The sequence below is a fragment of the Caretta caretta genome, chromosome 2 (genome assembly GCF_965140235.1).
Source record: "Caretta caretta isolate rCarCar2 chromosome 2, rCarCar1.hap1, whole genome shotgun sequence".
Lineage (NCBI taxonomy): Eukaryota > Metazoa > Chordata > Testudines > Cheloniidae > Caretta > Caretta caretta.
The window spans coordinates 230,470,385-230,484,800 of NC_134207.1; the positions used below are offsets into that span (position 1 = coordinate 230,470,385).

The following is a 14,416-nucleotide window of genomic DNA, read 5'->3' on the forward strand; positions in this document are numbered from 1 at the left end:
ATCAGTGGAAATACTCCCACTGACTTCATTAGATATTGGATTGGTCCGTAAAAGCATTGCTGCTCCAGGGAGAATCTGTTTGATGTTACATTCAGAACCCTCCCACCATTACCTCTGCATGTCTCCCTGGAATAAAGTCTGTCTTGTCCCAGTATACAACATACAATAGGGGAAGTAGTGTAGCCAAGTGGATAGTGCACTAATCTGGAACTCAGAAGGCCAAGGTTCTATTCCTGGCTCTGATGCTGGCCTCTTAGGTGACCTTAAGCAAGTCTCTGTGCCTCAGTTTCCTCATCTGTAAAATAGTGATAGTGACCTCTTTTGTAAGGTGCTGTGAGATTCACCTATGAAAATCGTTATAAAAGAGTTAGGTATTATTATGGGTATATTTTATATTATAGGTATTATTAAGTCAAATGGGAGGACTTGTCTAAACAGTGAGTTAGTGTACAGCAAGCTGGGGTGCAAATCTACAACATACTAGTGTGTCATGCATTAACTCTCCGTATGGACCTTACTATCCTGCATGCATTAAAAGTTCCCCAATGCGCATTGACCTACTCCCAGAGTAGTTCGAAGCACACTATATCACTTTTAATGCATGATAGCAGGATCCACATCGACAGTTAGTGAGCGGCATACTAGTGTGCTGTAGATTTATGCCCCCGCTTGCTGCCCACTACCTCCCCATGTAGCCGAGCCCTCATTTCACCTGAATAAGGACTTATGTTAAAAATTAGTAATAACCCTCAAGATTTGGATATTTTTTAAAAGTCTTATAACTTAGGTCTAAGTGAAAGTGACTAATGCGGGGGTTCACCGAGTGAGATCTTTGTCTTGTTTTGTGAATTATTGATATACGTTACTGTCTCCTATGATTCTCGGAAGAAGCCTTCATATAAAATAAAACTGGAGGCACCAGTTAATGATGAGGAGAATAATTTCAAGACTGTCTAGAAAAAAATATCTGCCAGAACTCCAATTGGGCCTTACGGTGGTGTTGTTTGGTCAATTTTTAACAGTGTCCGATAAATTCTTGCGTAATGAGTTTTGCACTGTTGGGTCTAGGGGAAACCCTTAAATGTGAGAGCTTCTTGCTGAGGGTTCTATAAAACTCAGCAAAGGTTTGAGTTATCTGGGTGATACTGATCAGGATTCTTACTAGGGATAGGTGAAACGTTTCAACTGAAACTTTTTTTGGAGAAAAATGCAGATTCGGTGTCCAAGATATTTTTCAAATTCATGTTGGTTTCAACTAATGGTTTTTGCCAAGAAAACCCTTAAAATCAGAAAAAAATTAACATTTTCTTTTAACATTTCCAAAACAAATGTGTTTACATTTTTGAGCCAAAAGAGCTTTTCATTTAAAAATTTCCTTTAATTTCATTAAAAAGCAAAACAAAACATTTCATTTCCATTCAAACAAAAAGTTTTGTTCCAATCTAAAATTATTATTTTGATTGTCTGAGAATTTTGAAAAATGTTGTTTTCCATTGATGCAAAATGAATTTTTCTTTCAATTTTTGCAGAATTGCCAAAAAAAAAGAGAAAAAGAAAAAAAATCTGTTATTCACATAGCTCTGGTTCTTACTTATTTTTGTTTATGTTCTTATTCAATCAACATATTTTGTCCACAGTTGAAGAGTTCAAATTATATTCTTTCCCTTGTCTAATGTTTATAGTTGCTTGAGTTTCCATAGAGTTATATTATTCAGCAATTTATGCAGTTCCCCTTTTTAATTTTCTGGAGCTCCTTAAGGATCTTTCATTCCTTTTGAGATTTAAGTTGAGCTGTCAAAACAAATAGCTTATGTCTAATTTTTGCATTTAGGTCTCTGTTTCATAATCAAAGCAGAGACTTCTGAGTTTTTCTGCTGGCATAATTTCACATTAGAATCTAATCTCTCAGCATTTTCCAACAAATACCTGCTATCTGCAATGGGTGTTTTAGCTCATATGACTTTATTTCGTGTTACAGCACTTCTCACCCGAAACACTAAGTGACTTTCTTTCACAAGAGTTTTCTGGTGGTCATACCTACCAGTGTATCAACATTGGCATGTGGAGTCAAGGCAGCTCATAAATGCTATAAACATACGGTAAGTGGAGTGGCAGTGTAAAGGTGCTGTAAAATGAGTGCAGATAGCCTCCTGAGACTACAGGCTGGTGTAAAGGCTCTTCACCACCACTTTTCCCAGGCCTCTGCATCGTAAATATGTTGACTGTAGCAAGAGGTACGTACACTACTGCAGCTCACTTCTTCCCAGGGCCTACAAGTAGACTGAGGCTGCTCTGAGGAACTTGCAGAGCTCTGCACCTAGAATAGAGGGGGTGAGGTCCTTATTCCTGCTCCAGCCCCTGGATGCCAGGTAAAAGGGTTGACGTGATGTAAAGGGGCCCAAATGCCCCGGTTCTATAAGGGAAGGATTCACCTGGTGGAGACACTTCAGAAGACCTGTGAGGACCCCCTCCCCCTCAAGCTCTGGTGTAGGGGACATGTCAGGGGATAACCTGGGGGTGTGATTCATATGTGAGATGCGAGGCCACAGCATGCAGCACTGTGGAGATTCTGGGCAGGGCTGTGGGTCATAGTGTGGCCCTGCAACTCTGCTTAGATGCACTCCTCACAGCTTTTAAAGTTACACCAGCAGCCCTGGAGCAGCCCGGGACTGAATTGTACAAAGCTTAAAGCCACCTTAGGGGCCCCACTCTCCCTGGGCTGTGCGTTCTGTGCTGCCCCTCCTAGAGGCACAATGCAGAATCTCACCCAAGGAATGTTACCTTTGCTACACCCCTTTCTCTGCAGCCTCATGCAAAAGAACAAAGTAACTGCAAATTAGGACCAATATTCATGATGAGCCATTCACAAACAATCCCATGCCCATGTGTGTTTGGAAAAAGGATTCAGGGAACAATTCTGACCGATGAACAAATTGTAAAAAAAAAAAAACGATTGGTTTGTGCATAATTTATTACGAGAAAAAAATGGCTCAATTAATCTAATAAATGTTCGCAAATATCATTTCAATCAGTTGTATTGCTGCCTTACTATGGCTTCAGTCTCATCTTATTCACACTCCTATTAAAAAAACCCCTGTACTCATTTTTAAAATGTTTTCAACTTTCTCAATCTTTGGAAAGTTTGAATTTGGATCTGATTCTGGAGCTGAACTTTACAGCCAAATACAGTTTCTCTGAAACATGGGAACATGCAGACTACATCCCAACCTTACCATGCAGCTCTAAATAGGTCTTTATGGGGATGAACTATGGCACGAGAAAAGAGAGATCCTAACTTCTAATTCTTGAAAAAGGAACTCCACATGTATTTATCACAGAAATTCTGAAGGATTTCTGTGACTTGGGGTATCATAATTCTCAGTATTAGAAGGACTTTTAAAGCTTATCCTAGAAGGAAAGGGACAAATTGTGCTTTTACTGCTGGTGCAGCATTTGCTCTCTGGAGAGCGGAAGACTTGACAACCTAAATATCTGACCTCTTTTTCACACAAACATGTCCCCAGAAAATCTGCACGGAACTGACACCACTTTGCTTACCGCTTGCATTTCTGTGGAAGAAGACTTTAGCCTCCGTAGGAAGAGATTCACTTACATAATCAAAGTTTGCTCTGTGAATTCCTGGTGTTTCAAAATGCCACACGTGACAGGATATTTCCTTATTTAGAAACTTCCCCTGATCCATCTGCCTTCAGAACTAAGGAGGCCCTACTATGTAGCTCATTTCATATGGATCTTTTAGTTTGTGATAGGAACTACTGACACATCAGAAGAAAGCAATTAAATAGTTGCAATCACTCTCTCACTACTCCTGGTTTTGCTCTCTCTTATCCATGAAACTATTCAGCAGCTGGGTAAGTCCCTGTCCTAGATCTGTTGTAAATGAGGATATGAAAGTGCTTCTCTTCTCATGCTTTTCCTGGGTCACTTTAACGCCGTTTGATGCAGTCTGATTATTCTTTATATTTTATTTCTGAAATTATTAATTTGAATGGCTTATAGCAATAGAATAGGGATGCAGCTCTGTGTAACTGAGATGTGAAAAACAACATCTTGTCTGCTTAACCTTAAATGCCTCACAAATGTTCCCTATGGCAAGAGAGACAAGTTCTGATTGAAGTCACCTCTCCTTTACACAGGTGTAATTCCTTTAGTTTCAGTGGAGTTATTTCTGATTGACACTAGGATGCACGAGAGACGAATCAAAGACTCAAAATTGGATTTGCAATAAAGGAAATGTGTCTGGAACATTATATAGTGTTGCCATGCCTGGAGCAGAGACATTGTCCCCTCAGGTTATGAACAGACCTCTATGTCCACACAATGCCAGCTGGTTCTACTCTGTGGAGCAGGGTAGCATTGGAATTTGACACAATGAGTTTTGAATGTATAAGGAATGTAGGGTTCAGCGTGAAAGATTTGACTAGAAATTGATATTTCTGAAAAATGAAGGTGGAAAGGTTCAGTATGGAGAATTAGAAATACTCTGTAGGAACCTTTCAAAAAAAAATAACTGAAATAGGCAATTGGTTGATTTTCAGATTATTAAAAAAGTAAAATCAGACCAGGATAGCACAGTAAATGACAGAGAGGAGGTTAGATACTTTGTTGTTATAATAAATAAATGATTGCCAGTAATACAACAAATTGCACAGCATTATTATTATTATTATTATTTACAATAATGACACCAATGAATGGACAATCAGTGCAATGAAATTTGGTCTTAGGATTTGTCAAACTTTAAAATCTGAGTCTCTAAAATGGCGTTGTTGATTTTTATGATATATCATATTTAAAATATATAAATTACCAATGTTGTGTTTCAGGCTGTACAAATGTATAAGATATTACCACAGACGTTAGTCTAGTTAATAAACATACAAAGCAATTTTAACACACTATACTCAGTGATATCATCTACTTGAAGTTATTTTGATTTCTCACAGTTCATCTTAGAAAGGCTTCTTGGAAAAATGTCTTATGCATTTTATCTGTGCATGTATGTGAATGATTGCTTCTCTCTGCATGCATGAGTGACACCTGATTTCTTTCTCCTCAGTTATCCATACTGCAGAAGAAATTTCTTCTTTCTGCTTAGGTTTAACAGAACCTATAGTTAAGTGGTAAAAATCATGCTTCCTTCAGTAGGAAAAAATCTACTCTTCTGCTTACAAACCCCTCTGGCCAAAAAAATGTTTTTTCTCGTGTTGTTTTTCAGAAAGTGGAATATTTTTAATATATAATGAAGACCACAAACGTTGTGTACAAGCTCACAGTTCTAGCTCAGTCAGAACTGCCATTTGCAACCAGGACAATGAGTCACAAAAATTCAAGTGGGTCTCTGATCACCAGCTTTTGAGTGTGGCATTAAAATTATGTTTGGGAGTGCCTTCAAAGAAAGACCAGGTTGCAATCACTCTGAATCCTTGCAACAAGACAAGTGAACTTCAACAGTGGGGATGCAGAAATGAAACCCTGTTTTCACTTGAAGGAGAAGATTTATTTTTTCATTCTGGCAACCGAGAAGAAGAAAATATCATAGTATCCAAGGGAGCAAGTGTAAAGAGCAAATGGAAGATCTATGGAACCACAGATGATTTGTGCTCCTGGGGCTATGAAGGTAAAGGTCTGAAAATTAATCCTTTTATTATTTTGCTAATTTCTTTGTGTATTTATTAGAGCATATGGACTCTTAAGCATTTGACCCCACAATCTTTGACTCAGTTTTGAATATGGATATATTGCAGAACTGGGCCTTGAGTGAACTGACCTTCCAAGTTGGTGGCTAATTTGAGAAAGGTAATTCTATCAAGTAAGTGTTAATAATTACACAAGGACAACTATGTGATTACACTGTAGATGTCACGCTTAGGGAATGATGACTGCTACAACATGTAGATGAAATTAGATGCTGATCCAACAAAACACTTAAGCATGTGATTTGCTGCATTGATATCTTAGTGATTGTACCTGCCTTCTTTGACAAAGAAATGTGAAATTACACTGTGTGTAAGTACAAAGAGAACAGGAGTACTTGTGGCACCTTAGAGACTAATAAATCATCATCATCATCATCTTGTTAGTTTATTCAGCTACTCTGCATGAAAAATTACATTCTGCTCACTGGCTTATGTTTACTGCTCCCATCAAGTTTGGTGGCCCGAAAGGAAATTTTCTCCCATTCTTTCACTGTTTATGAATCTGGATGGAGAGAAGATATTGAAAGATGAATTTATATTTTAAACCAGTTCATATGTAGAACATAAATCCATCTCAAACATATTTTAAAAAATGAAATTAGTGAAAACAGCAAGTTCCCTCATTTACCTCACAAGTCAGTGCTCCTGGGAGTTTGGTTTTCAACGGCTGTAGCTAGTGATAGTTGTTACTATATACACTGAGCAGGAGAATAATTCAGATGTTTTTCTCTCTAAAGTCCTGATTCAGAAAAGCACTTGAGCAAATGTTTAAATACATCCCTATTCCAGAAAGATCTTGAGCAGGTGTTTAACTCCCATTTGTTCAGTGGGACTTTGACACTTGCTTAACAAGTCAGGCATGTGCTTAAGTGCTTTGTTGGCTAGGGATGCTTTTGTGAGTCAGCATCCCTACAGCTCCTGCACTTCCCAGTTTTCTTTTGATAATAATGGGCAGCAAGTGTTGAGAGACCTTGCCTCATATTGCTATAAAGTTATTTATTTGGGGTCCAATGTTGCAGTCTCTTCTCAGTCACAACACCTACTTGCTATAAGGGGGAGTTTTCTTTGTTAGTTTTAGTCTTGCACTCTTCGCCATAGTATCTAAACAGAGTTGGGAGCGTAGAAATTACCACACTGGATCACACCCAAAGTCCATCTAATCCAGTACTGTCTCTCTGACAGTGACTAGCAACAAATGCTCAAGAGGAAGGCATAAGAACCCTGTAGAAGGCAGATGCAAGGGGATCTGCCCCACACATTAGGTCTTATCCTGATCTCTAATGGTTAGAGACTGGCTAAAGCCATGAAGCATGATGTGTAATATCTCTTCCAAAATGCTTGTATTTAATTATAGTTTCTGGATATTCTTGTTACCTGTGTAAACATTCAATTCCTTTTTGAATCTCGCTAGGTTCTTGGTCTCAGTAGCTTCCTGTGGCAGTAAGTTCTACAGTCTTTCTACCCATTATGTAAAGAAGTATTTCCTTTTATCAGTGTTGAATTTCCTACCTTTTAATTTCATTGAATGTCTCCTTGTTCTTGTGTACGAGACAGGGAGAACAGAAGTTCCTGATCTACTTTCTTTACATCAGTCTTTATTTTATGTACTCTTTCTTATTCATCTCCTTTCTATAGTAAACAATCTGAATCATTTCAATCTCTCTTCATAAGATAATTTTCCAGGCACTTGATCATTCTTATTACCCTTCTCTGTACTCTGTCTAATTTTGCAATATCCTTTTTGACAGGGGATGACCAATACTGCAAAAAGTATTCCAGATGAGGCTGCACCATTCGTTTATATAAAGTTATTATAATATTTTTCATCTTATTCTCCATCCCATTCCCTATGCAGCCTAGCATCTTGTTTGCTTTTTTCATTGCAGCTGCACAGTGAGCCAAGGTTGTCACCAAGCTGTCTACAGAGATGCACAGGTCCCTTTCCTGATTTGATACAGTTAATTTAGACACCCGTGAGGTGTACAAGTCACATTGTTGCCTCCAATGTGGATAACTTTGTGCATTTATGTACATTGAATTTCATTTGCCATCAGGGTGCTGTCACAGGGTAACTGACTTTCTGAGAGGGGCAGGCACCTAGCCGACCTAAGACAAGCTCCACTAAAGAGCATGAGCCAACCCAGATCTACCTGTAAGTAGTTAATTGCCTGGATGGCTGGGCTGCAGTTAAATAGCTAAGGAATACCTGGTTGTAATAAAGGGTTAAGAGGGTCCAGTCAGGAAGGTCAGCAGAACAGAAGAAACTTTCCTGAGGGAAGGAGCTTCTCAGAGAGCTGGTTGGAGAGCCCACCAGAAAAGATGGACTTAGGAAAGGTGCTCCTGGAGGGAGCAGGTTCTGAGAGAGAAGGGCTATGAATGCCAAGTGCCTAGGGAGGCCCAGTTTCAGCAAAAGGACCTTCCCATACAGTGGCAGGAGGTCCTGATCACTGGGGAACTATGTGCTGCTCCAGTGGTTTGACCTCTGCAGGGGCCCTGTGACCCAAGAAGGAACTATTCCTCAGGTGGTGTCAGGAGGCCTGACTCCAGAAGAGGATCCCAAATCAAGATTTTGGATGGAGAAGAAGGATGGATTTGAATGATGCAGACAGACTAAGATTAATTCTCACTCCCCAGCTAGACTCTAGAGATGAAGACTTCCCTGCATGGCCTTTTGGCCTTTGATTAAATAAATGAGACCCCCCCACCCTGGAAGGGAAACTGTTCACTCCATAAAGCCTCACTGAACTTACTGAGAGCCCGTAAGAGGAAACTGTATCAGGCACACACCCCCGCAGCTGCACACTGGCCAGCCAGGGAGTATGCAGGGTGATGCCAGCTTTGACACAAGTTAGCTCCAGAGATGAGGGCATGCTACAACAGCTGCTCAGTCATCTAGCTTTCTTAGGTGTTTCTAAAGTTTCTCACAGTCCTCTCTGGTCCTGACTAACCTCAAAAACGTTGTGCCCTCTGCAAATTTTGCTACCTTGCTACACTGTTCACAAATCATTAACAAATATATTAGGCAGTACAGGACCTAGTATGCATCCTTGAGGCACTGGCCTGTTAACCTTTTGCCAGGATAAAAATTGTCTAATCTTACTTTTTTGCTTTCTACCTCCTAGCCAGTTTTTGGTCCATGACAATATTTTGCCTAATAACCGAGGATTAGTTCGTTTCTGTAGTAAACTCTTGTCGAAGGCGTTTTGGAAATCTATAAAAGTTATGTCAACTAGTTCTCTTTTATCCACTAATTTATTGACATGCTCGAAGAATTCTAAGAGATTAATGTACACAATGTACACAATGTTTCTTTGCAGAAGCCCTGCTAGTTAGACATTATCATATCATGATCTTCCAGGTGTTTCATTGTTCTGTTTTTCATTAGAATTTATACATCTGATGAAGTGAGCTGTAGCTCACGAAAGCTCATGCTCAAATAAATTGGTTAGTCTCTAAGGTGCCACAAGTCCTCCTTTTCTTTTTGCGAATACAGACTAACACGGCTGTTCCTCTGAAACCAATTTTCCAAGTACACATGTAAGACTTACTGTTCTATAATTGAGAAAGTTTAACATTTATAATCAAATTCTTTTTTGTTAGGGAAAAATACTTTTCAGTGCTTTAATTATATTTGTTTGGGACACTACAATCTTTTCTACCTCAGTAGAAGGTTATTTTCAATTTTAGTTTTACGTTTTCCATTGAGCTGTATACTTTTCCCTGTATTTGCTCAGTGTTCATGGTCACTCAGGAACTGATGATTAGCTGGAAAATTGAATATCAATCACTCAGGCTTAGAGGGTATGTAAAGAAATTAGTCATTTTCATTGACTTCACTTTTTTTTCCTTATGTGGTTTAAGTCTGAACATAAAGTCAATATTATTAACTATTTATATTTCATTCAAATTTCAATGTATTTCTCCCATTTTTTTATATATCCATATCTATATCTATCTATAAAGCTATCTATCTATCTCTAGATATATATGTATGCTGTCAAGCAATTAAAAATTAATTGCAATTAATTGCACTATTAAACAATAATAGAATACTATTTATATAAATATTTTTGTGTTTTCCACATTTTCAAATATATTGATTTCAGTTACAACACAGAATACAAAGTGTACAGTGCTCACTTTATATTTATCTTTATTACAAATATTTGCACTTTAAAAAAACAAAAGAAATAGTATTTTTTAATTCATCTAATACAAGTACTGTAGTGCAATCTCTTTATCATGAAAGTTGAACTTACAAATGTAAAATTATGTATGAAAAATAACTGCATTCAAAAATAAAATGATGGAAAACTTTAGAGCCTACAAGTCTACTCAGTCCTACTTCTTGTTCACTCAATCACTCAGACAAACAAGTTTGTTTACATTTGCAGTAGATAATACTGCCTGCTTCTTGTTTACAATGTTACCTGAAAGTGGGAACAGGCATTTGCATGGCACTGTTGTAGCTGGCGTAGCAAGATATTTACATGCCAGATGTGCTAAATATTTATATGTCCATTCATGCTTCAACCACCACTCCAGAGGACATGTGACTATGCTGATGATGGGTTATTCTCAATAACGATCCAAAGCAGTGCAGACCAACGCATGTTGATTTTCATCATCTGAGTCAGATGCCACCAACAGAAGGTTGATTTTCTTTTTTGGTGGTTTGGGTTCTGCAGTTTTTGCATCAGAGTGTTGCTCTTTTAAGACTTCTGAAAGCATGCTCCACACCTCGTCCTTCTCAGATTTTGGAAGGCACTTCAGATTCTTAAATCTTGGGTCGAGGGCTGTAGCTATCTTTAGAAATCTCACATTGGTACCTTCTTTGCATTTTGTCAAATCTGCAGTGAAAGTGTTCTTAAAATGAACCAACATGCTGGGTCATCACCTGAGACTGCTATAACATGAAATATATGTCAGAATGTGGGTAAAACACAGAGCAGGAGACATACAATTCTCCCTCAAGGAGTTCAGTCACAAATTTAATTAACGCATTACTTTTAAATGAGCGTCATCAGCATGGAATTCTGTCCTCTGGAATGGTGGCCTGGAAGGGAAAAGAAGGCTCAGATGTCCCCACAGACACCTGTGGGGGGGTACGTATTCGGCAGGGAACTGCAGCGGCAAAAGGAGCAGAATGTGGGGCCCCCAGGTGGCCCCATGGCAGCAGCTCCTCTGGCACAGCTGTACCGCCTCCAGCCCTTCCACACAGCTCTGTCTCCTGTCTGGGGTCTGCACAGCCCCCACAGACGACAGGGTTCGGGGTGGGGGTGGGGGTGGGAGTGGTACCGGTTCAGCCATGCCGGAGGAGCCACCAGCGTGTGGCCTCACGTTCTTTTCCTTTCACCACTGCGGTTCCTGGTGCAGCAGGAAGACAGAGCCACGCCCCCAGGTAATGTGGGATGGTGAGGGGATGGGGAGAGCATGGGGTCCCCGGGCTGGGGGTGGGGAGGGGTCAGGTGGGGAGATCACGTGCCTCCACTCCCCCTTTAATTGGTGCTTCCCTCTGTGTCCCTCCCATGAGTCACCCAGTAGTAAATAAGAAGCAGGTGGCAGTATCTCCCATAAATGTAAATAAACTTGTTTCCCTTAGCGATTGGCTGAAGAAGAAGTAGGACTGAGTGGACTTGTAGTCTCTAAAGTTTTACATTGTTTTGTTTTTGAGTGCAGTTATGTAACAAACAACCCTCCCCTACATTTGTAAGTTGCGCTTTCATGATAGAGATTGCACTATGGTACTTGTATGAGGTGAATTGAAAAACACAATTTGTTGTGTTTATAATTTTTACAGTGCAACTATTTGTAATAAAAAGAAATATAAAGTGAGCACTGTAATTTCTGTAGAAACACAGTTTGTAGTAGAAATGTGATTTGTAAATGTTAAGTTAGAAAAGTTTTCCTGTCAAGGCTAAGACTGTTTTATAAAATGAGTAGGCTAATTGAGTCTGAGAACTTGGGGAACTGAATTTTTCAAGAGAAGGAGGAACGAAAATTTGCAAGATGACCTGGAATGTGATGCTGTTCGGAAGGCATTCTCCAGAACGTGCTATATACAGTAGGCTCTGCTTACATTAATATATTATCACTTCTGTATCTTTATCATTTTGTCTCCTTAGATATCTTTACATTGCTAGGAAATGCAAATAGGGCACCCTGCGTATTCCCTTTCAAGTTTAATAGCAAATGGTATAGTGAGTGTACAGATGCTGGCAGGACAGATGGCTGGCTCTGGTGTGGTACAACCACAGACTTTGATGCTGACCAATTATATGGATTTTGCCCACTAAAATGTAAGTTCTGCATTAATATATTGTTTGCTACAGCACAGTATTTAACAAACCAACACTAGCAAAATGTCACTGTCTTGCTAATGTTGAACAGTCTAACAGATAAAACTTCAGTATATGACTCATTTCCACATCCAGTTCTTCTTTGCAAGGCAGTAATACAAAATGTTGCATATGTGAATAGAAAAGGGTGCAATTTAAAAACAAAATAGCATGCAGTTCCTCTTACTTAGAGTCTTGCTGAAAAGCAGTATATAAGAATGTACCTCATTTACACCTTCCTATATTGTACTAATAGTATGTACATTGCCAAGTATTGTGTAATCCTGCAATGAGACCGTGTAGTAATGTATATGCACATGAGAACAGAGTTACAGTTAATGTAGGATGCCTAGTTATGAACTTACTGACTCTAGAGATGTTAATATCTCATGTTGCAATAATCTAGTTTTATGCTTTCTAACTTGTGTGTTTTTTAATAAAACCCTCCATGAAAACCCGTTAGGCCCAACTTGTCTGAACTACTGCAACATTCTCCTTCCTCCACCATCTTCCCCACATGCAATCTCTTAAAATTGCTGCTGCTAAAATTCTTCCTCTGCTATGGTTCTGCCTACATCAGTCCTTCTCCAAACCCTTTCCCTGACTTACCCTTGACTTTAACATGAACAACCAGTTTCTTCTCCTCACTTTCTCATTCACCACCTTACATCTCAGCTCTCACTGTCTCTCCGTTCTTCCCAAACTTCTCTTCCATCGTTGTGCCTTCTTCCATGATGCCTCTTATCCTTGAACTTCACTCCCTCTCCTATGGATTCAAAATGCTTTTCTATCATGATTCAGATCCCTGATTAAGACACACTTCTTCAAGTCTCCAGAGAGGGTGTTACAAACATCCAGCATAAAGGAATTCCCTCCATCTGCATTGGAGCAAACTGTTTCCACAGATTCACAGCCAACTCCATCATCAAGCCCTTCTAACCCAGTGTCCCCCACTTCACAAGTGGCAATAATTGTCAGATTCACATAATTGCTGGTGTGCTGACATTATTATCTTGTCTCCTTGGCCTACCTGAAATGTTCCCAGATTTCCTGTGGCCCTGGCACAATGATGTTTTACAAAAATATCAGACTCAGTTTGACTCCATAACTAATTTTACCTGGTTAGTCATTGTTACTAGTAACCAGACTGTATCTTTTGTTTCTCTGCAGGTAAAGATACTATCAGATTTTGGAAGATAGATCCTTCAAACAGGTTTCCACTACCAGATCAACTCCCAATCAGCTCTAACATGGCACCACGCAAGAACAAGCTGCCAGCAACAGAATGCAGAATTATTAAGTATCACACAGATGCATGAGCAAATGTATCTAAGAGGTAAAGGAACAACCCCCTAGAAAGCCCTGACTTGCATTCTGGGAATACTAGGCATAGTATTATAGCTACCTCCTGTGATAGTCTTTTTGGAGTGGTGGGATGGAGGGAACTTGTTTCATTTTCAGTGGTTAATGCTACTTCCAAGAGTGTATATAAAGGTGGTTAGCATGGTATGAATGGATGTATGTGCTGATGGTTCCAATAATGTCAAGAAATTTGGTATTTTAGGCTACTTTAGGAATCGTTGTCAGTGAACAGAAGAGCAGTTCTTAACCTCCAGTTTGGAGCAGGGTAATAATGAAATTGACCCTTTGTTAATATCATATAGCTTCAAGGCTGAGTTTACTCTATGGAAGCTTGCTCATGTTCACTTTGCAATTGCTGCCATAAATAAAGGCTTTATTTGCAACTTCTTGTCAAAATCTCAGCATGAAATGTTAATTAGCTTCTTATTAGCCTGTCTGAAATCTCTGCAGCAAATACATGAATAATCTACAAAGTATAATCTTTACTAACTGGTCCTGTCCGAAAATGGAATAGTGCAGCATGTCATGTAATTTCTTGTTTAGGGTTTACTGAAAGTGTGGGTTCTGCTCTCTGGACTGGGCTTAACAGGCTGGATTTAAAGAGTGGATGGCAATGGATTGGAGGCAGTCCTTTCAGATACTTGAACTGGGCTCCAGGTAGGTATAAACCTGTTGAATATTTAAAACCAGAATTCTGTTTTCATATTACCACAATGTATCTCAGGTAGGGCTGCCAAGCAATTAAAAAACATTAATAAGGATTAATTGTGTGATTGAACAATAATGGAATACCATTTATTTAAATATTTTTGATGTTTTCCACATTTTCAAATATATTGATTTCAATTACAACACAGAATACAAAATGTACAGTGCCCACTTTATATTTATTTTTATTACAAATATTTGCACTGTAAAAAACAGAAGAAATAATATTTTTCAATTCACCTAAGTACTGTAGTGTAATTTCTTTATCATGAAAGTTGAACTTACAAA

General features: G+C 39.0%; 1 protein-coding gene across 1 annotated transcript in view; it reads left to right on the top strand.

Moving 5' to 3' along the window:
- The first annotated feature begins 2,215 nt into the window (after positions 1 to 2,215).
- Positions 2,216 to 14,416, top strand: part of LOC125630820 (macrophage mannose receptor 1-like) — an 87,334-nt gene continuing 75,133 nt past the window's right edge. Inside the window, 4 exon segments of the mRNA XM_048836946.2 lie at positions 2,216 to 2,234; positions 3,807 to 3,872; positions 5,240 to 5,641; positions 11,846 to 12,019. Coding sequence (XP_048692903.2) covers positions 2,216 to 2,234; positions 3,807 to 3,872; positions 5,240 to 5,641; positions 11,846 to 12,019 — 661 coding nt within the window.